Source organism: Schistocerca nitens, chromosome 9 (assembly GCF_023898315.1).
Source record: "Schistocerca nitens isolate TAMUIC-IGC-003100 chromosome 9, iqSchNite1.1, whole genome shotgun sequence".
Lineage (NCBI taxonomy): Eukaryota > Metazoa > Arthropoda > Insecta > Orthoptera > Acrididae > Schistocerca > Schistocerca nitens.
Window position 1 is genome coordinate 63,241,746 of NC_064622.1, and position 26,575 is coordinate 63,268,320.

The 26,575-nt window shown below is 37.8% G+C and overlaps 1 protein-coding gene across 4 annotated transcripts in view; it reads left to right on the forward strand.

The window, feature by feature from the left end:
- The window catches only part of LOC126202941 (zinc finger protein swm), a 250,253-nt gene that overhangs the window by 205,238 nt on the left and 18,440 nt on the right, over positions 1-26,575 (forward strand). For all 4 annotated transcript variants that reach the window (XM_049937040.1, XM_049937041.1, XM_049937042.1 and 1 more), the window contains 3 exons: positions 617-719; positions 18,064-18,236; positions 23,908-24,046. In XM_049937040.1, the coding sequence (XP_049792997.1) occupies positions 617-719; positions 18,064-18,236; positions 23,908-24,046 (415 nt within the window). The remainder of the gene's footprint in view (positions 1-616; positions 720-18,063; positions 18,237-23,907; positions 24,047-26,575) is intronic.

The window sequence follows — 26,575 nt, forward strand, 5'->3', positions numbered from 1 at the left end:
GCGAATGGTGGAATTATCAGTAAGTGTGAATATGGTGGATGTGGCAAGGGGATCCACAACTACTTCAGATATCCCTCTCTCATTGATTACTACAGAAAAGACTGTAGGTGTTGATAATATAGACGATATGGTGTTGTATAATAATTTATTAGAAGAATTTCAATTTACAATTCAGTATATACTTCAGTATTATGTACATAATTGAATTGTCTTTGCATAGCCTTTCAACCAGTGCCTCACAAACAACAGGAATTACTTGAAATATAGCTAACTATGAAATATGGAATAAATGTGCAAGGCTTTGAAACCAATCTCCTAAGCCAAAAACCAAAGACTAACAGCAAGTCTCTGTTTCACAAGAATTGTATGTTGTTCTCTGAAAGAAATAGCTCTACCGTATTTATTAGCATATTAAAATCACACAGTGTCTTAGTGAAGTTACGAAAAATAGAGCCATCTTCCAAATTCAGCTCACGCAGCATATTGTTCGTGCCACATATTTGATATTATGTTTTCATCCAATATAATGAGTACACCAAGGCCAGTAGGCCTTCAGAACTAGTTCACTGAAAACTAGAAAACGGACAACTAACAAATATATATTCTTTGCATTCAGGGGCAGAGGCTACGCACACGTTTCCGTCGACCATCGACCTACTAAGGTCCTCGTATCAGGATATGAAGAGGATGAGAAAGATGATGTTGTCAGTCACTTTGCAGTAAGTAACATTTAATTACTTCTATGCTATATGAGAATAGAATGATGTGTTCAACATTTTACAGTAACTTGCACCATTAACTACAGTACATAGAAAACACTAATTGGGTGTAAGCAAGTTGCACACGTACATCACTTCTCGTGAAGCCAAGTAAGCTAGGGCAGTGGAGGAGCAATTTCCAAAGCTTATTTTTGCTTTTCTTTTTCAGGAATCTCAAATAAAATCACAAGTTTCTACCCTTGTTCTAGTTCAATCAAGCTAGTGTTATGTCAGAAAATGAAATGTATTTACAGAATGCCAGGTGTGTGTGTGTGTGTGTGTGTGTGTGTGTGTGTGTGTGTGTGTGTACACACGGTACATGGTAGATGATGCTTTGTACTACGGCTTGTCATGTCCTCTCTTTTCCATCAGCAAATAGAGCGAGGGAAAAGTAGTTGTGTCCCTAACACTCTGTTAAAAAATGCTAGTTTTCTAAACTTTCTCAATAGTTTTTTGTGTGTTAAGGTGTGTGTGTGTGTGTGTGTGTGTGTGTGTGTGTGTGTGTGTGTGTGTGTGTGTGCTGCTTCCTTTCAGAGATTTTTATTTTAATTCACAGAGGATTTCCATAACGCTCGTGTGTTGATCAGCTCTACTGGTAACAAACCGATAAGTATGCCGCTGAATTGCTTTGATGCCTTCTTTAATCCCATTTTGGGGAACCAAAGCATGAGAGCAGTATTGAACAAAGGATCACACAAGTGCTCAGTGTGTGGTATCCTTTATAGATGAACCACACCTACCTAGAACTCTCACAATAAACAGAAGTCAACAGCTCAGCACACACACCACAAACACTGTATTTGAAAATTATGGGATTGTTTTTCGTACTCGTCTGTGTTAACTTACTGTTTATCATATTTATAGCAAGCTGCCATTCATCACACTAAACAGAAAATCCTATCAGAGTCATCCTGTATCCCCTACAGTCACTGAACTATGACACTTTCTCGTGCACTAAAGTCTCATCAGCAAACAGTTGCAGATTGCTGCTGGCTGTGTCAGACAGATTATTTATGTATATAGGGAAGAAGAGTGACTCTATTGTACTGTCCTTGAGCACTCTGGGACAGTTCTTTTGCTTTATGATGAACACTCAGTGTTCAAGACATGTACTGGATTCTATTACTTAAGAAGTTGTCAAGCCACATGTATATATTTAAAAACCTATTCTATATCTAAAAACAAAGATGATGTGACTTACCAAACGAAGCGCTGGCAGGTCGATAGACATACAAACTAACACAAACAAACACACAAAATTCTAGCTTTCGCAACCAACGGTTGCTTCGTCAACCCACATCCTTTCGTCTTTCCCTCTCCTTCCCTCTTTCCTGACGAAGCAACCGTTTGTTGCGAAAGCTAGAATTTTGTGTGTTTGTTTGTGTTAGTTTGTATGTCTATCGACCTGCCAGCGCTTCGTTTGGTAAGTCACATCATCTTTGTTTTTAGCTATATTTTTCCCACGTGGAATGTTTCCTCTATTATAAAAACCTATTCTGTATGCTAGGACCTTTGTGAACAGTCTCATTGTCGCACTGTGTCCAACACTTCGCAGAAATCTGCCTGTTGCCTGTTTAAGGTCACAGAATTGTTGTCATTGGTGTTTGTACTACTGCCAGTGGCACAACGATAGGTAATATTTAATTTGACTATGTTTTGTTTAATGCACAGTTATGCATTAATGTTTTCTTCTACAAGGATATGGTTCTTGTTATTTTTTTTATTTTGGATGAAGTGAGCAAGTGCTGTGGCAGACAGGGGTTTGTCTGCTGCATAATATAAACTGGCCGCTGTTGCACCTGCGTCGCAAGCTAAAGGTGTTGAGAATATGAGCTCCAGGACACCATGTAGACATTGTTTTACAATAAGTGTTAATTGTCTTTCTTGATTAGAAATGTTGTCACAAAGGTAATTAATCTTGTTAATTCATTCCATTAAGCATGATGTAATGTAAATACAAAATATGACATTTGAAATTCAAGTTGAGTATAACTGAAATTAATTGTTTAAAAGGCACTCCTCATATGGAAAACCTAAGCAGTAGTTCTTCCCTAACAGGTTCACTCCTGTGCTCAGTAATGCCTATAATTTTGACTCCAGTGTACTGCAATCCCATTTCCAGCACATTCGGTTAGCTACACTCTGATACTACATTCACTTCACAACCCGAATCGAATACCATATTTATTACTTCACCGTGCAACATATCTCTAATTATTGACCTTTTACGCTGGGCTGCCACTTCTGTAACTACCTCTTCTAATTCTTCATTTATAAGTTCTTGTTCCTCCTCATTACTCAAATGTCGTAATATTTTGGGCATAACTCTGACATAACACAGTCTCTTGGAGCTGCCCCTTTCTTGGAATCTGAAGTGTTTTCCATATCTTCCATCTCAACAAGTTTGCTTGTGCAGATGAAAACATAAAAACTGGACGGCCCCCTCAGAATTCTAAGTCTAGGCATCTGCACAGTTTGGCAACACTGTAGGATGTGGAAGTGTCAATTTCCACAAACTGTTACAGAGTGGTATCTACTCACAGTCCAGTAGTTAATGTTGCGCAATGTAGACGAAAAGACGAGAGTTCGAGTCCTCACATTCCTTTATTCTTTTAACCACATATCAGCTGTCTACTAAAAGTATCAGTCTGATGGAACGTCATACATAATTTGCTCCACTTTTTAATCTACCATTAATAGCAAAACCTCTTGCAAAAGGACTCTTGCCTGTGTCAAGATCAGAACAGTCCATGCTTGTGAGTTTCCTCGCTCCACAGTAGCCACTGGCAAGCAGTCACCAGTTGAGCACGTGCACAAGGTGCAGCACATCTTGGGCACATTTCTCCTCTCCCAATGGTAAACATTAAATTGTTTCTTATTGTAGTTTGATTTTCTGCGTGAAATAATTTTGATTACTATGACTACATTTATCAATTGTCATTTTCTTATTTGAAGTTCTAACATTTGTCTTGTAGTTACGAATTGTATTCTGTATGCTTCGAACTTATGAACATTGTTTAAAGAGTTATAGAATAGTCGCAAATGGAAAAGATCTAACATCTATGACATATTGTTCGCTTTGGGTTTAATAGAGGGTGAAGGCAGTGGAGGCAGCTTGAAATGAAATGTTTGTCTCGTGTGGGCTGAGTGCTGTCAGACAAATCACATCAGAAAAAGATTTTCTTGTTTCGAGAGATTATTGTGGCATGAATTATTTTCCACAGTCAAGAAGTCTTGATAATTGACATGTATGATAAAATATAACCATTTAACCTTTGTGCAACATTTGCATTCAGTAGGTCAGGTTCAGAAATAATTTGCAGGAGTAAAACTTTCTCTAATTCAAAGCAACAAAAAACAAAGGGATGATTATTTGTGCATGTTCATTTGAATGTCACCAATGCACTCATTGAGCAATCCTATGCAGTATTGTAACTTGCGTTGAGTTATCATGCCTTTATGTTAACTTCTCAAGAAGAAATTAGTGGCTAAGCCTGATGAAAGACATCTCCTCAACTGAAGGGCAGTGTGGACAGAAAATATTTTGCATCTGGTGACACAAAAAATGTGTTGTGCATCACTAATTTCTTCCCAGGGGTGCGTCCATCGCAGCTGACATTTGTTTCCAACAACTGAACCACCTTTGGATCATAATGTAAGAAAAATGACCTGTAAAACAAAACTTCCACTGTTCTGAAATATAATGACAACTACTTATTTCAGATAGTAAGTGCTGCACTGTGATCCACATATATATGCTATAATTTGACTGACATTGATTACTGTTTAAGTAAAATAGTGGCAGTTTGTCATAATGAATCATCAGTTTATGCATAGTCTCTGCAAATAGTAGAAGCATTTGCCCATCTGTGCCTTCACAAAACATGTGAATGTTGTGGTAGCCTAGAGGCATTGTTTGTATAAAACCATCAGAGGCTCACTCTACACCAAACAAGGTGCAGTGTAGAAAATCAGCACCATCCTTAGATTGGTGAACTTGTTATTATTTTGGTTTCTGTCTGTCTTACATGTACTGAAAGTTGGAAATCTCTTTGACATGGTGCTTTTCACTTTTATTGGTAAAGCATCAGCAACAGCTATGTTGTAATCATTACATGTAGATGATACTTGTCATTCTTGCAGTATTTATAGACAGAATGACAGTTTTGCTTAAGGATGACTTACTCTAGATATTACTGTCAGCATTTTTGTTTCATACTCTGGTGACAACTACTTCTCCTTTGCTGTTAGCACAATCTGGAATTGAGCTTACACTGCACACATTTGCTAGTATCATTATCTTCACAGCTTTTAGAGTTGGTATTTTTTGTCTTTGCATACGGTTTCCTGGCACAGTATACTTTTTTGACTTTGAACTTCATATTATTAGTAGCTTATGAAGTCTCTTCGTGGATTTTCGTGTCTTGCAACCAGTGCTGTGTTGTTTTTTCATTTATGTTCCTCTGTTTTGGGGATACTGCCAAGACAGCATTAATAAGACAAACTTTTCTGCGTCCAGATGATCAAAAGATATGTTGCCTACTCATAATCTTTACAATATAACCACTGAAGATGCTCAAAGTAAAAGACCTACATCAGGTGAGCGATCTCTTCATTTTCAGTACACTAAGACGGGGGGGGGATTGTGACTGTTCCTCTATGGTGTTTAGTTTGTAGTTGGTGCACTAGAGTGTTGTATATTACACTCTGCTCCCTAAACCTAATTTAAAAAATGGGAATAAAGCTCCTCGGCATGTACTTTAGGTATTCCATCCCTGGTTGACTGTGTCTTTGAGATAAAAGTTTTGCTCTCTTCTGAGTTTGCTCAGGGAGCACATCAGCTTAGAAAATGAATTCTCATGCTGAAACTCTGCAACTGTTTCATTGTTGAGTTACTTCCTGGATGGTGCAGAATCATCCCGAACTACTGTAGAAATAAAGGAAGGTAATGACAAAGCCAAACAAGTGTTCTACAAAGGCATCAGTGGAAAGGAAACACTCCCAAGAGATACAGCCAGTAGAGATTTCTTCAGTCTACAACCAGTATAAAAATAAAAAATTGATTTCAAACATCCATAGAGTGACAATTATGATTCAGAATGTAAATAGACAAGTCATTGCTCTGAAATTGCAGTGTAGTAGAAACTAATAATAACTGCAGGGATACCAGGAAAAAAAAACTGGGTGGATGGCTGAAGAATTGGGGCATTCCTATCCTCTAAATCAAAATTGTCTGAATTGAATCATAGAAGACCCCTCTCTTGGGAATCAAGTTGTTACCATGGATACAAAATATGACAATTGGGGCAAAGCCATGAATACTAAAGAACACACATTTAGTATCTTCCGTCAAAACTTCAGAGAAAGAACTTCTGATGTCCAAATAGGAAAATTAAAAGGGCAGATGGAATGGCTCCATGTGTTGTGCTTATCAGAACTTAACTTGGAAATCAATAAAATTGGAGATATTAATCTTGATATATACAAAATCAAACAATGGAAAGTCCGGGATTGAATAACAAGAATATGAAGAGGAAGATTTCTACTAACAACATAGAGGAGGTGCTGAGTCACAGACAGACACAATGAAAATTTAAACATTTAAACTTTCAAATTTCTTCTTCTTCTCAAAACAGAAAAGACATGCACAATCTCACAAGCACAGCCCACACATACACACGCGTAGCTATTTTTTCCGGCTGCTGGGGCCGGCGTTGAATGATTTTACATTTGTATGGAGCCACAGTCATATAAAATTTTCTGAAACCGTATTTTGAAAGGAAAGTTTCTACTCACCATATAGCGAAGATGCCGAGTCGCATATAGGTATGACATAAAGAGTCAGAAGTAAAGCTTTCAGCCGACAAGGCCTTCATCAAAAATACACACACACACACACACACACACACACACACACACACACACACAACTGCAGCCTCGGGCAACTGGAGTCACAATGCGAGCTACAGCACCAGTGCGTGATGATGGGAATGGCAAGTGGGTGGGGGTAAGGCGGAGACAGGGTCGGGAAGGATGATGGATGGTAGGATAGGGGTGGCGGACAGTGAAGTGCTGCATTTTAGATGCACTATCACTCTCCCTACCCACCCCAGCCTCCACTTTACTCCCACCAAGTCGCCACTCCCATCATGCACTGGTGCTGCTGCTCGCAGTGTGGTTTCAGTTGCCTGAGACTGCAGTCGTGTGTGTGTGTGTGTGTGTGTGTGTGTGTGTGTGTGATCTATTTTTGACGAAAGCCTTAATGGCCGAAAGCTTTATTTGAGACAGTCGTTTTGTTGTGCCTATCTGCGACTCAGCATCTCCGCTATATGGTGAACTTTCCTTTTCATAATATTGTTACATTCCATCCTGGATCTTCCATTGAAAGATATAACTGCCATTTGACTGTACAACAGGTTTTATTTTACAGTCTACATTTTGGCCTTAGGCCATTATCAAGTGTTAAAATTGCAATGGATTAAAGCACAATAAAAGTACAAGTAAAAAAATCACACAAATAGTTAAATCAATGTATGGGCTGCATGATTTGTTCTGTTACTTACATATTATAAATCATTAGACACGGGTTCTTCTCAATAATAAAAACAGAAAATGAAGCAACAAACATGCACTCTACTCTAAAACAATTTTCATATATTTTTGTACAATAAATGATCAGAACAGTGAACAAAATAAAACTGAGTCCCCAAAAAGTAAGTGTCCGTCCTACTGACGGCCTTGGGAGAGCCAGTCCTGACAATACTGTACAATCTGGTGAGCAAGATGTATGAGACAGGCGAAATACCCTCAGACTTCAAGAAGAACATAATAATTCCAATCCCAAAGAAAGCAGGTGTTGACACATGTGAAAATTACCGAACTATCAGTTTAATAACTCACGGCTGCAAAATACTAACACGAATTCTTTACAGACGAATGGAAAAACTAGCAGAAGCCGACCTTGGGGAAGATCAGTTTGGATTCCGTAGAAATATTGGAACATGTGAGGCAATACTGACCCTACGACTTATCTTTGAAGTTAGATTAAGGAAAGGCAAACCTACGTTTCTAGCATTTGTAGACTTAGAGAAAGCTTTTGACAATGTTGACTGGAATACTCTCTTTCAAATCTGAAGGTGGCAGGGGTAAAATATAGGGAGTGAAAGGCTATTTGCAATTTGTATAGAAACCAAATGGCAGTTATAAGAATTGAGGGGCATGAAAGGGAAGCAGTAGTTGGGAAGGGAATGAGACAGGGTTGTAGCCTCTCCCCGATGTTATTCAATCTGTTTATTGAGCAAGCAGTGAAGGAAAGAAAAGAAAAATTCGGAGTAGGTATTAAAATCCATGGAGAAGAAATAAAAACTTTGATGTTCGCCGATGACATTGTAATTCTGTCAGAGACAGCAAAGGACTTGGAAGAGCAGTTGAACGGAATGGATAGTGTCTTGAAAGGAGTATATAAGACGAACATCAACAAAAGCAAAACGAGGATAATGGAATGTAGTCGAATTAAGTCCAGTGATGCTGAGGGTATTAGATTAGGAAATTAGACACTTAAAGTAGTAAAGGAGTTTTGGTATTTGCGGAGCAAAATAACTGATGATGGTCGAAGTAGAGAGGATATAAAATGTAGACTGGCAATAGGAAGGAAAGCGGTTCTGAAGAAGAGAAATTTGTTAACATCGAATATAGATTTAAGTGTCAGGAAGTAGTTTCTGAAAGTATTTGTATGGAGTGTAGCCATGTATGGAAGTGAAACATGGACGATAAATAGTTTAGACAAGAAGAGAATAGAAGCTTTCGAAATGTGGTGCTACAGAAGAATGCTGAAGATAAGATGGGTAGATCACATAACTAATGAGGAGGTGTTGAATAGGATTGGGGAGAAGAGAAATTTGTGGCACAACTTGACTAGGAGAAGGGATCGGTTGGTAGGACATGTTCTGAGGCATCAAGGGATCACCAATTTAGTATTGGAGGGCAGCGTGGAGGGTAAAAATCGCAGAGGGAGACCAAGAGATGAATACACCAAGCATATTCAGAAGGATGTAAGTTGCAGTAGGTACTGGGAGATGAAGAAGCTTGCACAGGATAGAGTAGCATGGAGACCTGCATCAAACCAGTCTCAGGACTGAAGACCACAACAACAAACCCAAAAAGTAGTTGTGACAAAAATGGTGATGTTCAGATCATTAGCCACCAAATATGATGATTCCTTCCTCACAGTGACATAACAATTACCTCCATCAATAATCAACCTAATGTAGGTGCTTTTATTTGGCATACCACGTACAGCACTTACAGCCGTTTGTTGAGTGAATCAACTTCTAATGATACTGAAAGTTCATGGGCAGTCCAACAAGTGGTAATTCTGCTGGCTATGATGATGGTCTCAGGAAAGTATTAAAATCTTTCATTGACGTCATAGGACTGTCGTTAAGAAATCTTTGTAATCTACCAATGGCTCTAGGTATATTTCCTGACGACAGGCTTAAATATGCTACAGCCACATCCATCTCTAAAACTGGAAAAAAGTGGCCTATTTTGGAATACTGACTTATTTAAGTGAGCTTAAGTTGTTAACTACCCCCAATTTGGCTTCAGTAAAAGATTCCCCACATAGAAAATAATACAAGATATAATAAATGAAGTACTGGCAGAGCTAAGCAAGAAACATTATCTTTTTGGTGTATCCTGTGACAGTTCCAAAGCTCCTTACTCTATGGATCACTAAATTCTACTTGGCAAAGTAAGGTGTTAGAGCATTAATGGCGGCCTACTTGCATGGATGGAGTTTCACCTTCATAACAGAGAATAGTGTGTCTCATTGACGGACTGTGCAACAGGAATGAAACAATCCTCCATGTGGGGAACATAATGTGTGGGGTCCCACAAGTGTTGTTGCTTTGTCTGCTCTTGTTCTTAACTAACATAAGTAATCTTTAAAGGGTGGTTCAGAAGCTGTTGTTTGCTGATTACAAAATGATATTAATGAAAGGTCTAAATGCAACCATACCCATAGATGCCAGCTATTAAAAATCAATTGTAATAATTAAAAATTTCCTTCAGTATGCCAAAATTATTATTTTTTGTTGATTTACATGTTTAAGTGTATAAAGTTCACAGAAGGACGCACAAAATAAATTAATTCTGTACAAATTGAATTCTCAACAATATTTCATTTCACTTTTTTTTGGAACAGTTGGTATACTTGTCCTTTTCTGCCCCTCGTAGAATTTTGATTACACCAAATACCATAAGACTTAACTCATCATAAAGTATAACTTGGTACAAATTGGTATATCTTGCGCAGGTGTCTTTGTTTTGTTGGGACGACAAATTGGAGTGAATCTCTGTTTGGTGAATAATATGTGTGTGTGTGTGTGTGTGTGTGTGTGTGTGTGTGATATTAACAAACGTTTATTGCATTTTTTTGTAAAGAAATTAACATAGAATGCTGTTCTAGTGCGCACTAAGCATATGTCGATGAAATATGTTCCAAAGATTTTGAAATAAACAATGATGTGATTTCTAGTTCAGCACAATATGAGTGGTGGTGATACTGGAACTAATGACACTGTTAAGAAACCCAGAATTGTTCAATAATTTAGGGAGAAATGCTCGAAAACATGTCCCTGTTTACTGCGCTCCTCAAAATCTGACAAAATTTGGTATGAGGTTTCTAAACTCACTGATGCTTCAAGAATAAGAAAGTACCCATAACTGAGTTAGCAAATGGTGGCTCTTCTTCTGGTACCTCATAGTAATTCCCCAGTGGAGAGAGTTTTTAGTTTGGTGAGGAATAACAAGTCAGAATTTCATGCTAATATTAACACAGTACTGATAAGTACCCCCCTCCCTCACTGTCAGTACTATCCAGCCCATAACTAGTTGGCTTTCTTAAAAGTTGGCTTCTATGCATACCAAACATAGTGTAGACAGTAATTGAAACGACTGACAATTGGTTCACAGCAAACAACTTGAATCTTAACCTCACAATAACTCTATAAAACAGGCCTATTAATATTAGAAATAGAAAGTAATGGTATACACCAAATGCAATACCACATGTAAAATTCCATGGAGGCCTGTTCAATAACAACTTAAAATAGACTCAGAAAAACCACACACAAACTAATCGTGAAGCCCAGTTCAGAATGTTACGCTATTAGAAGTATTTCCAGTGCACATAAAGAAGTTTTTATTCAACTGAAGCCAGTACAAAACGAATAGTGTGTAAAGTAGATAACCAAACATATTGCAAAAGCCTCTTTAAGGAATTTGGAATTCTTAGCCTCACTTCCCAGTGCTTTTACTCCCAAATGTTCTGTTGTTGCTTGACAATACACACTCAGACCCAGCTGAACTGCAATCCTCACATTCACAATACAAAACATAAAACATAATTACCATATGTACATTGCCTCCTTGTCTTAAAGTGCAAATACCATATTTACTCGAATCCAAGCCGCCCTTTTTTTCCGGTTTTTGTAATCCAAAAAACCGCCTGCGGCTTAGAATCGAGTGCAAAGTAAGCAGAAGTTCTGAAAAATGTTGGTAGGTGCCGCTACAACTAACTTATGTTAGCACTACACAGGCATGCTTTGCAGGCACAAAGATAAATACTGGCGCCAAAACCTCTGCGTCAGTAAATAAATTAAAAGAAAAGGCAGAAGAATGCAAACATTATGCCATGTATTCTTTCGTGTCTGCTGCTATCTCATTTAAATCCTGTCTGCCTAATAAACTACGAAATTAGAGTGAGACAACAGCAAATTCGGAAGAATATATATACCATGTCATGTTTATGTTCCTATTATTCTTATGCTGAATAGTGATACAGTCAGAAATCAAGCACGGCAATTGACTAGATTTTTAAATCTAAGATGAATCTAATTTCTGTGCAAAATGTAATGTACTAAAGAGGTGCCTGCAAAGATTTTCGAACATAGAAAAATTTTCGCAAAACTCCCGTTCAGAACATCTATCATACGCAGTCTATTATTTGGTTCTTGTTGATCATTATCAAAGAAAGCTGCAGTGTAAGTAGGCCTAATAACAAATAGCAGTCTCTTGCCATTGTTTCGCTTATGAGACAATTCCTCTTTTTTTAAAAAAAAAAAACTGTAAGCCGCAGAACGCGCACAAAAGCAAGCCATGCCACGAGCGGCGACAGGCCGTAAACACTCATTATCAGAATGCGACAAACAATGCATGACACAGTATAATAATGCATTTTCAGCTTAGAGCGACCTAAACACCTATAACAAAGATAACGGCACTTAATCAGATCAAAGCAAAATAAGCAATCGATTCGAACCAGACGAAGCACGTGAAAAACAAAGGATACCCATATAAATACGGTCGGAGTGCCTGACATAACAATGGCTACTTGGTAAAGCTTAACTGTTAAGCTTACGACTCGCACCAAACTACTGTAGTTGTATCTTCATCCATTCGACCACAATTGTGTCTCATGTTACAATGAACCAACTGTGTTTCGATTTGGAGGTGCGGTCTAAAACTTTTCTCTCCTCTTGAATTTCGAGTCTTAAATGTTAGGTGCAGCTTAGATTCGAGTAAATACGGTATGTACTCTAGTAAAGTGATCTTAAAGCATCCATGACCATAGAACAGGACATTGGAAACCACCATCAGTTCAAAAGATGATTGAAAATGTACCTCATTTACCATTCCTAGAAATTTTACAATTATCTAGATTCAAAGATTCAAAAGCCATGTTAGCTACATAGCAAGTATTAGTGTTTATTGTAAATCAGTATTATAGTGTATTGCGAACATGCGTCTGTTGTACGAGAGAGAGAGAGAGAGAGAGAGAGAGAGAGAGAGAGAGTGGATATTTCAAAGCACAGTGAAACTGCAGACCTAGAGGTACATTGACAGTGGGGACTCAGAGAGATTTGAAATATGAAATGTAGAAATAACAACCCTCCTCACCAACTTTGACTGTGAGACTGCTGCCACCTATACACCAAAATTAATTTTTGCCTGGAAAATGTTTTAAGGGCCAATAAAGATTTTGACAGCTAGAAATGGTAATATTGCATAACTTTAAGTCAACCTGTTAACTATAAAGATGTTGGAGAAATGAAGGAGAAAGGAGACTGTACCAATGAGGAAATGCATTATTCATGCACATGTCAGCTAAAGTTACCCACATACATTAGAAAGAAGGTACTGTTTACCTCCTATTGGTAGTTTAATATGTACTTGATCATATTGATACTTTAGATGGGAAGTGGTTACCTAAATCTATAAACACTGTGTCCTGTTCACATTACATTAGTACATGTCTTGTCTCTTCACAATGAACATTGCTACTTTGCAGAACTTATAAAAATCTGAATCTAGATATTCAGACACTCTGTGGAAAGAGTGTTTAATGAGTCACATTTGTAATATTGTTTTGAACTGGTTAATATTCACAATTTCTTGCAGTATATTAGAGGGGAGCTTGTTGAATGATTTACCACCAGAGTACACGACTCTGTCTGATCTCTTATTTATTTATACATCATGATCCATAAATTCTGTAGTGAACAAAAAGTCATTGGCAATATGGAACTAGTGATGTTACGTGTTGATAGACTGAAGCAGCCACTACATAGTGCTTCTGTAAAGTATATTAACAACAAATTATGATAAGTGGTAATCTACTCCAATGACTAATTGCAGGAATTACTGCTAGATTATTTTACATGTGTGAAGAGAGAAGTAACCACTGCTCCCTCTTGGCTGCTGCAAATTTCAATAATGTTACACAGGACCTTATCAGCTCTGTACATACTGGTAAAATTGAAGACCATTCAGTGTAAAATTAGTTTTAATTGGAGTCTGAACATTGTGATAAAGTGTAGGAGTGACCAACAAAGCACTGTTTACTTTCTATGAACATCGGGAAAATTACAGTTTCCCATCCGGTATCTACCAGTAACCTGTAATTTTGCATCACAGTGTAAAACTCCATTCTAAGTCATAGACAGGCCATAGTCTTTATGGAAATTATTTTTACACACACTATTGTCGTTGTGAATTGCATTGTTCCTCCTAAATTTTCTCTTATTGTTAACCACAAATGCTTTTAGGTAGGATGTGTGTCTGCACATGTGTAAGGGTCTCTAGGATCCTGAGGAGATTTCTGCAAGATAATAGGTTATCAACTTAAAGTGATGTTCTTGTTGCAAATTTCTGTAGAATGAATATTTTTTGACATTAGCTGCATCACCTCAGAAGATTCTGCCATATAGGACAGTATGAAGTGAAACTAAGCAAATTACACTACATTGCATTTTAAAACTTTTGGAACTATGTTTTATGACTGTAAGGTGATATTCAAAGTATTTCTCATTCTGATTTCAGATCCGATTTCTGTTTTTCTGTATCACATCAAATTTTTGTACAAATCACATCTGAAGTTTTAGCTGAAATCACATTTTTCTTCCAACAGAGAATTTTTAATTGCATTAAAAATAAATTATTTATTTTGTAACCTTATCTAGAAACACCACATACTTCATTAAAGTATACATTCGTATATGTTCACTTAAACATACTATTAATTACTACAGACACACAAAACATGTAAGACAATTTAATTTCCCTTCATCGATTTCACTGCATCAAGTTCTTTCTAATATGGAGCGAAACTTCTTGCCTTTGGTTGTCTCCCTTCACCAGTACCATACTGTTTGGATTACACCTTCCCTGGTATCACTTTCCCATTTCATTGGTGTCCTGGTGAAACAGTTATTCTTAGTCTTCTGTGTTCACATAGAAACAAACCATATGTGAATGTCGAAAACGAAGGCTTAACACCTATGGTACATCCTAATTTCATAAAACTGTGCAACATTGTTCTAACCATGGTTTTATAATTTAGGTGTTTGTTGATGCCCAAAAGTTGCTGACTACTTCTTTAAATGAAACCCCAACCCTGTTTCCCTTTGGATTCATCGTACTTTCAAACAAATTGTCTTTTTATCAAATTTCTGATTTGTAGCCCCACAAAGATTGCTTCTTTAAGTTTCTCAAAGATACTTTTGGAAAGCTAGTTACCAAGTATAGGAAGCAGTCACCATTTTCGGAAATGCTCTTGTGAACTGTTTCATTAATCCAAACTTGATGTTAAGAGGAAGTACCAGTGCCTTGCTTGGTTTAACAATTAGTTTCTTTATTATATTCTGTGAATTGAGTTGCAGGGTTTTTATTTTGGGCCCTTCAGATACCTTCCAATGCTTGTTTTTGGCTCAGCTGTCCCACTAAAATGAAGTCCCCATATGTTGTTCAAGAATGTTTTTCATAGTTCCCTTATTTCAGTACAGATCTGAGGTTTTCACACATCTCCTTATGGTGCTCTGAATGTATGCCAAACCTTGTGTGGATCCAGGTTTTGTTTTCATCACCAGGCCTTGTACCAAAGTAGGTGTAGTAGACATTTTTCACAAAACTATTAATTTCCTGGCTTTGCTTAGCAACTACGTAGCTCCCACAAACGTAACAGAATATGTTTGGGTTGTTCAACATGTATGGGAACTAATTTCAAAGAAACAGCTAAACTACATTTTTCACAAAACTGTTAATTTCCTGTCTTTGCTTAGCAGTTACATAGCTACCACAAACGTAACAGAACATTTTTGGGTTGTTCAAGACGTATGGGAACTAACTGATAAGAAACAGCAAAACTACATTTCACAGCACAAATGTAACTCTTAACACTAACAGCATGTCAACAGTGAATCATAAAGTTTACTGCCTAAAAGCCAGATGGATGTGATAAGTCTACATCTACATTTATACTCTGCAAACCACCAAGAAGTGCATGGCACAGAGTATACCCCATTGTACCAGTTATTAGGGTTTCTTCCTGTTCCGTTCTTGTATTGAGTGCAGCAAGAACGATTGTTTGAATGCCTCTGAGAGCACTATAATTATTCTAATCTTGTCCACACGATTCCTGTGTGGGTGGTACATAGAGGGTTGTTGTATATTCCTAGAGTCATTGTTTAAAGCCAGTTCTTGAAACATTGTTAGTAGACTTTCTCTGACTAGTTCACATCTTATCTTCAAAATTTTGCTAGTTCAGTTTCCTCAGCATCTCCTCAGCTTTCTCCCATGGGTCAAACAAACCTACGGCCATTTGTACTGCCTTTCTCTGTATATGTTCAGTACCCCTATTAGTCCTGTTTGGTACCACCTTTGTTACCCACAACTGCATCTATGCGATTATTTCATTTCATATCCCTACATAGTGTTAACGCCCAGGTATATGAATGAGTCTGCCACTTTCAACTGTGACTCATTGATATTACAGTCTTAGGATACTAGGTTTTTTTGTTTTTTGAAGTGCACAGTTTTTCATTTCTAAACATTTAAAGCATGTTGCCAATCTTTGTACCACTTTGAAATCTTATCAAGCTCTACTGAAGATTTATGCAGCTTCTTTCATACAGTACTCCATTATGGATAAATGTGTCATTTGCAAAAAGCCTGAGGTTACTATTAATAATGTCCGCAAGGTCATTAATATACAACATGAACAGCAGTGGTCCAAACACACTTTCATGGTGCGCACCCGAAGTTACTTTTGCATCTGACAATGACACTATCCAAGATAACAAGCTGCATCCAACTTACCAAAAAGTCTTCAATCCAGTCAAATTTCACCTGATACCCCATATTATCAAACTTCTGACAGTAAGTGTAGGTGTGGTGCTGTGTCAAATGTGTATTGGAAATCAAGAAATAGTGCATTTACGTGACTGCCTGCATCCAAAGCTTTGAGTACATCATCTGATCTGTAAAATGAAGATACACAGTGTGGGTTGTGTTTCACATGATTGATGTTTTCAGAATCCATGCTGGTTGACATGGAGAAGGTCATTCTGGTAAAGATACATCATTATATTTGAGCTTGGAATATGTTCTAAGATTCTACAACAAATGAGTGTCAAGGATACTGGACGGTAGTTTTGTGGATCACTTCTATTACCCTCCTTGTAGATCTGTGTGACCTGTGCTTTCTTCCAGTTACTCGGCATGGTTTTCTGTTTGAGGGATCCGTGATAGATTATAGTTAGAAGAGGGGTTAATTCAGTATAGACTCTGATAGGGATTCCGTCGGGCCTTGGAGCTTTGTTCAATTTTAACAATTTCAGCTGTTTCTCAACACAACTGACACTAATACGTACTTCACTCATCTTTTCAGTGGTGCAAGGATTAAATTGGGGCAATTCTCGTGGGTTTTATTTTGTAAAGGAACGTTTGAAAATAGAGTTAATCCTTTCAGCTTTTGCTTTGCTACCCTCAGTTTTGTTCCCTGTCTCATTTGCTAGGGGCTGAACACCAACTCTGGTGCCATTAACAGCCTTTACGTATGACCAGAATTTCTTGGGTTTTGTGGGAGATCATTTGACAATGTTCTGGTCTGGTAGTCATCGGAGGCTTCATGCATTGCTCTTTTGATAGGCAAAAGCCAAGAAGTATGGCTAACTACTACAATAAAATTTCCTTGTATTTGAATTAAGATTTCTCTTTGTGGGACGTAGGCTTAAATGAAAAATTTATTTATTTGATTTGTGAAAAAACTGCGTGTGACTAATAAATCATCTATCAGCATATGAAAGTACTTCAGGACCAGTGAAAATTGAACAAATGTCCAGGATAAAGTGGTGAAGTGTTATGTTAGCTATCCAAACTCCAGATCAGTACAATGAAATAGATTTTGAAGTACATGGTATTTAGAACTGAGCATTTTGGTAAACTAATCCACTTGCTTGTCTCACTTCATTTTGTTGTTGATCTAGACACCCAGGAACTTCATACATGGAGCCTCACCTAGTGTGTACACAATGATCTTTACTTCTGGTATCTGTATGTTAATTTTCTTATTCTGGAATTTCAAAATAGAATCTTCGTAAGATTCAAGATTAAGCTGGTTTCCTTGAACCACTTATAAGTCTGTTCCACTATTCTCCTGACAGTGTAAAATGTGGATGTGTTTGCACTGTCTAAAGATCAGAATTTTTTATTCTATTGAACTGATCAGACAGTAAAAATGGTATTGGTACCTTCACACTGTATGTAATTAATGCATATTTTGACAACAGTTAGTTAGCAAAGTTGTTGATACTCTGGCTTTATGAATCACAACCAGCCCCCACCTCTCTTGTCCTTTTCTGCAACTGTTCTAGTTTTAATCTGACATTCACTGGGTTAGTCTGTGTGTTTCTTGAAGTATATTTTCTATTCATTTGTTAATTGTCATTGCATTTTTGTGCAACAGCAATTTGGAGAGGTTGTAGACTACGTAGTTGATGAGTCGACACCATCTTTGATCTTGAACTACAAGTCGAGGAAGGAAGCGGAGCTGGCAATTCTGAAGGGCCGAACATTTCAGGACCGACTGCTGTCAGTGACGTGGTGTGGAGGAGGACAGCCAGCTACAACCCGTCTCAGGTGTGTACATTAACATGTCTGCCATGACACTATGTAATACCCCCAGTTTTTACCAGTGTGTACATAGTAAATTTTTATCATAAAAAAGCACAATTTTGCAACAAAGAAGTAAAGTTGTCATATTTGAAAATATCACAATAATGATAATGACCCATGGTGTAGCCTAAGAGACTGGATTATGACCGGAATTAGTATTACTCAGCCACACACCACGCAAAATTGAATGAAGTTAATTTAGCATTTATCATCAATAACAATAATTATAGATAGTGTGCAGCATTAATAGTAACCTTAAAATATTTTAGAGCATAGTGAGCTATTCTAAAATTACCCAAAATTTTAGCATGTGAAATTCAGAGCATGAGCCAACGTACAAGCACATTTGACTTTTGTTCAAGTGCTCATGTTCAGGAAAGTATATACTTTTTTTCTGAGATAAGTAATAAACTTAGAAAAGATGGTACTGCTTAAACCACAGAACAGTACACAGTTTTTACTCATGAAATACAAGCAGCCGAGCTACACTTCATAAAGTATGTGTATTAGAATGCTGCAGCTGCAGATGCAGAGTCTCTTTCAATTGAAACTGACATTTACCCAACGCATTCTAAGTCACTTAGATTGAGCACAATCAAATGCACTACTTGATGACGAAATATTGTCAGTTCATTTCCAATTAACGCACAACAGGCCAGATTCTTCTTCCAGAAACTGTGCCCATTTCCATCCAGACAGTAACAACTCTGAACTTACGTTTTATTATTTACAGCATCATACATTTTAGTATAAATCATTGATCTCTGAATCTTACAGAAAATAGATTGATTACAGTTTGACATATAGTGTCCGTCATTGTAACAAGTATATCTTACCAAGGGGAGGTTAAGATGTGTGTCGGATCACTCAGAGAGGGCGTACACACATTCATTTTTACACAAGGCTGACACTATCACTTTTTAACCTTAAAAAACAGACCACTAATGGTGCAGTTATCCACTCACAGGCACTTGATTCAGTATATACTAATACTTTAATCCAAAACAATTCTCATAAGTAATATTACCAGATAGGAGCACTTGTCATTGTAACTACTTCTGGAATGAAGAGGTACGCCAGTCCTGAATTGAATCCTCATATCGGATTGATGATGCAAGGTCAGTGTGCCGGCCAGCATCTGTGATTTTTAGGTGCTTTCCTACACTCCACTAGGTGGATACTGGGCTGATTCCGATGTTCCGTCTCAGATATTCGCTATGCCAACATTTAGAACACTTTCACACTGAATTTACTTTATACATAGACAGATAGGGTACACTGCTTCTGACCTCGGAGGTGAATAAGAGACTGATGACCTTCGCTGTTTGGTCTCCTTACACATTCCTATCAGAATCAGAAATAATATTTTTGGTTTTTTAACTGTCAAAATCATTTGAATGTGAAGATAATTATTTTGCATTAAAAGAGACAAGATTCTATTTAGTTAATGGTATTAAAATAACTGGTTATATAGAAATATAACAAAGTAAGAATGTTGTGCTAAAAAAGCCAAATAACTCAGGAATAGGAGTGAGTAGTAAGAAATCCAGTGGATTCTCACATCGTTCACTTCTGAATCATCTCTTATTTCTTGTATCTATGATTAAAATACGACAGAGTGCACTTTTGGTAATGACACGAATGTTCTTGGAGTTAGTCTTGTTAGAAAATAGCGGCTTAAGAAATTGTAAATAACAGACAGACAGCAGTATAAACTGTAAATGTTCCTTTTTAAAGGATAATTCAGTAGTTCACTACAAAGAGGCTCATTTTTATTTATACAATATATTAATGAGCAAGGGACACAGTGGTTAAGATACTAGTGGTGTGGTTATTAAGATTTGTGTGTTTCCTGGATCTCTGAGGCACATTCCAGGGTGATTCCCTTGGGAAAAGTACAGTCAGTTTCCTTCCTCAATCTGAACTTTAGCTCCATCTCTTAATGATTGAACCTTAAACTTGAATCTTTCCTTTCCTTCGCAGGATATTTGATTCTGTACACGGAGTGGAAAAACTATAGAAAATGGTTAGAGTTCACAGAATGTTCCAAATTCTACGATAACACATATTACTGAAAATAGAAGCTGAAGATCCACATTATTGAGTTTCGCAGATAGCTGAGTACAAAAACTTTTAACCTTCATACCATTCCAGGAAAAACAAATTAATATTGTATCAAATTATGGATCTTTCATCATAACAATTATTTTGCTGTGTCTCAGTTGTCTACACCATTGTTTTATGGTATGCCTTACATTAAAATATACTTTGGCAGTTATGCAGGTTTTGACTGAAACACATTTCCACACGTATTCCCATCTGTTGTTAATGTCTCATTGCATACGAGGCTCAGTCAAAGAATAAGCCTCCTTTTTTGTCAGAAATGTAAAACAGAACTATGTGGGTTGAGAACCACAACATTTATGATTAATTTACGACTTTTCAGTATAATCCCCATCCATTACCACAGTTACGGTCCACATTTTAACGGGGCATGTAGTCCATTGTGGTAAAACACACAGTCCTGCTTCCGACGCCATTGACACACTGTCATTTTCATGACCAACCTCATCCTCAAAGTGAATCCCATGATGTCCTCCTTTTAGTGGTCTGAACAGATAAAAGACTGATGGTGCCCAGATCAGGGCTGTGTGGGGGACGAGACAAAACTTCATGACTAGTGTATGATCGTGCATTGTCATGCAAAAGAACATCATCTTCCATAGCTTTTGTTGGGCACACTCAATGAAGACATACCTTAAGCTGTTTAAGGGTACTAATATATTGGACAGGATTCATTACACATTCCTGTTCCAGAAAATCAACCTTAATCACTTCCTCTAGATTCCAGAATAATGTAGCCCCAACTTTCCATGCTGATCACACAGTTGTGAACTTTTTCTTTGTCAGTGATTTTCTGTAATGGTATTCCACTGACTGTGTTTTTGATTCTGGTTCAGAAAAATGAACCCATGCCTTGTATTTAGTCACGGTTTATTGCATAAACTCCTCTCCCTCCGTACAGAAGTACTACAAGATTTGGCAGGCAGTTTCTTTTTCTTATCTTTTTATTCTTGTTAGTTAACATTCTTGGTACCCAAGTTGCACAAATCTTTGATAATCCCAGTTCTTGAATAATCGTCATCACACTGCCTTGACTGATGGGTGTAAAGCAACACAAATCATCTGCACTCATTCTGCAATCACCATGAATGATGTCATCTACTTGCTGAATGTTGTTCGGAGTCACTGCACTCACTGGCCCGCCGCTCTTTGTTTCTTCAGCCAGCGGTGTTTGCCCTTTTGCTTTGTTACAGTGATAAACCCATCATATGAGTGCTCATATCCACTGTTGCGTCACCATACGCATTTTTTGATCTTTCATGAATACAAATGGGTGTTTCACCTTGTGCATTCAAGAATTCTATCACAGAACACTGTCTTATACGAATATTGATGATGTCAGCCATTTTGTAAGTAACTGCAGTACTGGCATCAGTCGATGCAGGAAGTTACTACTGCACGATTTGTGGAATACCAATTTTTCTCTTAACAAAGGATGGCTGATCCCATGTTATTATCGGACAAACTGTCCTAATAAAGTAACCCTTTATACAGAGTGTTTCAAAATTAATATATGGGTTTTAAGGCTGTGCAGAATTTATTACACTCAACTTAGAATTATAAATAATACATCAAATAAAAGAGCAGCTCAAAAACTTTTGTTTGTAAAGTGTTTGAGCTGCTCTTTTATTTGATGTATTATTACCTATGTGCAAAGTGAAGAGTGCGGAATGACCAAGAGTGACTGAAGAACGTGTTGAATGAGTGAGTTTCATGCGCAGTCCCAAGAAATCAGTTCGGAAGGCTAGTCGTGAATTAGCAGTTCCAGTGACGTCTTTGAGGAGACTTTTAAGAAGACACTTACAACTACTTCCTTATCATTTGCAGTTGTTACAAACTCTAAGGCCTAATGATTTATGTGCGAGCTTTACAAACGAAACGTTGCTGCACGACAATGAAGAGTTTCTGGACGATGTTAATCTACAGTGATGAATTGACATTTCATATAAGTAGAAATGTGGACACACATAATGATTTCTTGTCCTCCATAGGCGTACAGCCCAGATGAGCACTTACGTACTCCGTAATTTTCGGAATATACCATTAGTTTCTTTTACGAGGGACATTTCATAAATAGTGCACAGGTTTGTATTACTGTGGATTGTTTGATGTAACAGCAATGAAAATTACATCCGATGTAGTTGGGAGCTTGAGGAAGAAGCATGTAATTATGGTTTTTCGCTGCATGTTCTAACGTAAAATTGGTGAGAGGTAGAAATATACCAAGATTCAAACTGTACGCAGCAAAAATCTGACTGAAGTACACAGCATGGTAAGTGAAGTTTGTGGTGAGTTTATAGTGGACCGTAGTACCGTTTCCAATTGAGTTAATTGTTTTTGTTGTGGTCGTAAGCAGATATTCTTGGTGAAGATCACAGTGTGACTTGTGAGGAGCTCTCAGGAATTCCCTCGACATCAGTATTCCGTATTCTGACAAATGATTTGAAGAAGAAAAAAACTTCAGCAAGATGGTCCCCTCACTGTTCAACTCCTGAGGAGAAGCAGAAATACCTGGACAGTGCAACCTTGCTCAAAAGATTTGAACATGAAGGTCAATGATTGTTGCACTGAATTGTCGGTATCAATGAAACATGGATTAGAGACTTTGAACCAGAGTTGAAATCACAGTCCAATGAGTGGAGAGCTTCAGATTCTCTACATCCAAAAAAATTTCAATGTGCTCAATCAAAGCTCAAGCAAATCATGACTTTTATGTCAAGGAATCATCGTGACAGATAGTCCCATGTGAAACAAGTGTCACAACAGTATATTATTGTAACTTCATGCAAAACGTGAGCAGAAAAATGCACAAATCCTGACCTCAGTTGCTCAAGGGTGGGCTGCTCATTCTCATTGACAATGCTAACCTGCATACCACCAGTGTTGTAGCCCAAAAATTGCTTGAATATGGATGGAAAGTGTTGCCGCTTCCTCCCTGCGTGAGTCCACTAAACTTTGACTTTTTCCCAAAGTTTTAAAAATCTATGCGTTGACATCATTATCTTTCTGTGGAAGAGCTTTCTACCACAATTACCCAAGCCATTGGACAGAACAAAAGAAGTGGTTTCCTGGATGGAATAATAGAGCTACCAAGATGTTGGGGTTCAGTCATAGAGAAGACTATATTGAAGGACTGTAAAGAGGGATTGAAAAATAAATAAATCAATATGTAAGTAAAAAAATTTGTGTACGTTATTTATGAAATTTCCCTCATAATTCTCTTTTCAAACTTCCCTTCCTAGGCTCACAACCATTCGTCTCCCATCCTTGACACATGCCAACTTCATACAAGGTGGTGTTGTACTCCTCTGAACAGTACTAACAGAGAACTAGGTGTGCGACCATGTCAGAAAAAGTTATGCCTTCCTTTCCGATTGGTTACACTGTGCTAAAAGCTCTGTCAGCTCTCAATGCAAATCTCTCTTAATTAGCAACAACCACATTTTACATTTCTATCATGAAGAAAGAATCCATTCACAGTTGTGTTACCATGATGGAAATCTACTTTCAGATCGGGATCGGTGAGTGGGAGCCTCATGTCGACAGTCCACCTGCACCCTGGGGGCGGTGCCCACCGCCAGGTCGTGCTGGTGGGAGGAGCGGGCAGCGACGGTGGGCTTGATGAACCTCTCGCTGATGACGAGGAGGAGGTGAGTGTAGTTATAAGCAGAAACCTTATATTTGGAAGAATGTATGGAAAGCTGTAGAAGCATTGTTTCTCCTTCCTTCTGTGGCCTTAACCTCAGCAAAGTAATTTGTAATTGACTAGGATTCAGGATTCCACAGTGCAAAACAAAGGTTAGTGTTTACAGCGGTCTCACTTCTCATGTCACTGGAAGATACTGTTTCTCCTCACTTCCATATCTGATACAGTAATTGAGAATAAAATCCTTGCCCAACTATAACATAAATCATGCACCTACTTGGGTCAATATAATGCAGCTCCATTCTGTCACAAATGTGTGGGAACAGATTGTAAACAGGATAACTGGTGTCCTGTTGGTGTTTTTCCTGTTGCATGTAATGGTTCTTAGAGACGTGATTCATTATTCGATACCTGGTATGCTGGCTCACCACCTTTCTGTGCAACAGACAACACATTGCTTGAATAAACAATAACAACTCTACTGGCACATTTCTAAAATCTCTGGTTATTCTTAAAAAAAAAATCTTTCTGTATGTCTAAGCCATTTTTCCTATACTTGTGGCTTTGCTGTGGAGCAAACACACACTCATGAATCTGAGAATAACAGTGAAGGTAACATTAATGTAGTTTCCAAGTCAATTTTTGACTATAAATTCTTGTGGTTAGCAGATTCTTATACCTAAACAACGTTCTTAAAAGTATCATTGACTGGTATTCTGCAGATGGTCTCATCCACAATTTAAAAAGACACAACATATTAAGTTCTGTTTATCTTGGGATACAACACCACTACATGGCGGAAACACTGAAATGCTTAGGTGTTCATATTGATGAGAATTAAAACCGGAAAAAGTACTTTTTTTAACTCCTAAAACAACTTAGTTCAGCCATCATTGCAAATATTGGGGAGAGGCAAATGAGTAAGTTGATATATTTTGCAGCCGGCCGCGGTGGCCATGCGGTTCTAGGCGCTTCAGTCCGGAACCGCGTGACTGCTACGGTCGCAGGTTCGAATCCTGCCTCGGGCATGGATGTGTGTGATGTGCTTAGGTTAGTTAGGTTTCAGTAATTCTAAGTTCTAGGGGACTAATGACCTAAGATGTTAAGTCCCATAGTGCTCAGAGCCATTTGAACCATTTTTATATATTTTGCATGTTTTCATTCAGTAATACCATATGGCAGGAGTCAGCAATTGTTTTGGTGTGGGGGGCTAAATTTTGGAAGAGGTGATTGTCAGATGACAACACCTTTTAAAATGATTGCAGTCTTTACTTGATATTATATTTGAGAAAAGGTATAAATTTTCCATAAAAATTAAAGAACATAAATAAAGTAAAATAGTGACAGTATTAATAAATATATTTATTGTACTAATTTCATGTCATCTATAGCTGCAACCACATTGAATCTTAAAATCGGCTTGATTAGACAGATGTATCCTATCACCCTTTTCTATAATTTTTTAAAGTAAACAGTGGGATTGCTTGTTGAAATTCTCATCATCAACTTGCAGGTTAATGTCCATCAGAGAGTGCCTAGGGGCCTATATTTACTCTTGTTATTCTTAAAGGTAGAAAAGCTTTGCTCACAAATATATGTAGACTCAAATATAGAGAACATAGTATTTGTATGGAGTGTAGCCATGTATGGAAGTGAAACATCGACGATAAATAGTTTAGACAAGAAGAGAATAGAAGCTTTCGAAATGTGGTGCTACAGAAGAATGCCGAAGATTAGATGGGTAGATCACATAACTAATGAGGAGGTATTGAACAGAATTGGGGAGAAGAGTAAGTTGTGGCACAACCTGACTAGAAGAAGGGATCGCTTGGTAGGACATATTCTGAGGCATCAAGGGATCACCAACTTAGTACTGGAGGGCAGCGTGGAGGGTAACAATCGTAGAGGGAGACCAAGAGATGAAAACACTAAACAGATTCAGAAGGATGTACGCTGCAGTAGGTAATGGGAGATGAAGAAGCTTGCACAGGATAGAGTAGCATGGAGAGCTGCATCAAACCAGTCTCAGGACTGAAGACCACAACAACAACATTCCTTACAAACTTCTAATGATTTGTAAAGGTCAACTAATGTCACAGCATGAAACATGTCTTTCATAATGTGTTCCAACTGTGTGTCAGTAAGTAAATGGAAAATGCCTTTATGGTCATTCCCATATGCTACTGCAACTTTGTGTGATTAGTATTCTACTCTGCACAGTGTCTATGCATATTGACGTGGCCATCCTAGAGTAAATCCTCGGTCGAGAAGGAAATCTCGGGTCAAGACAGAGTTTTCTGATTGTCTTGGTGGGCCACAAAAAAGAAAAACCTAGTGGACTGCTATTGGCCAATGTCTGTCATGTGGAATTATGTTTTGGGGTAACTCATCTTTAAGAAAGACTGACTTCTTTGCTCAAAAATGTGCAATAAGAGTAACTTGAGGTGCATACCCACAATCATCTTGTAGACATCTGCTTAAAGAGCTGGGGATTCTGTGTGCTGTTTCACAGTATATTTATTGCATCATGAAG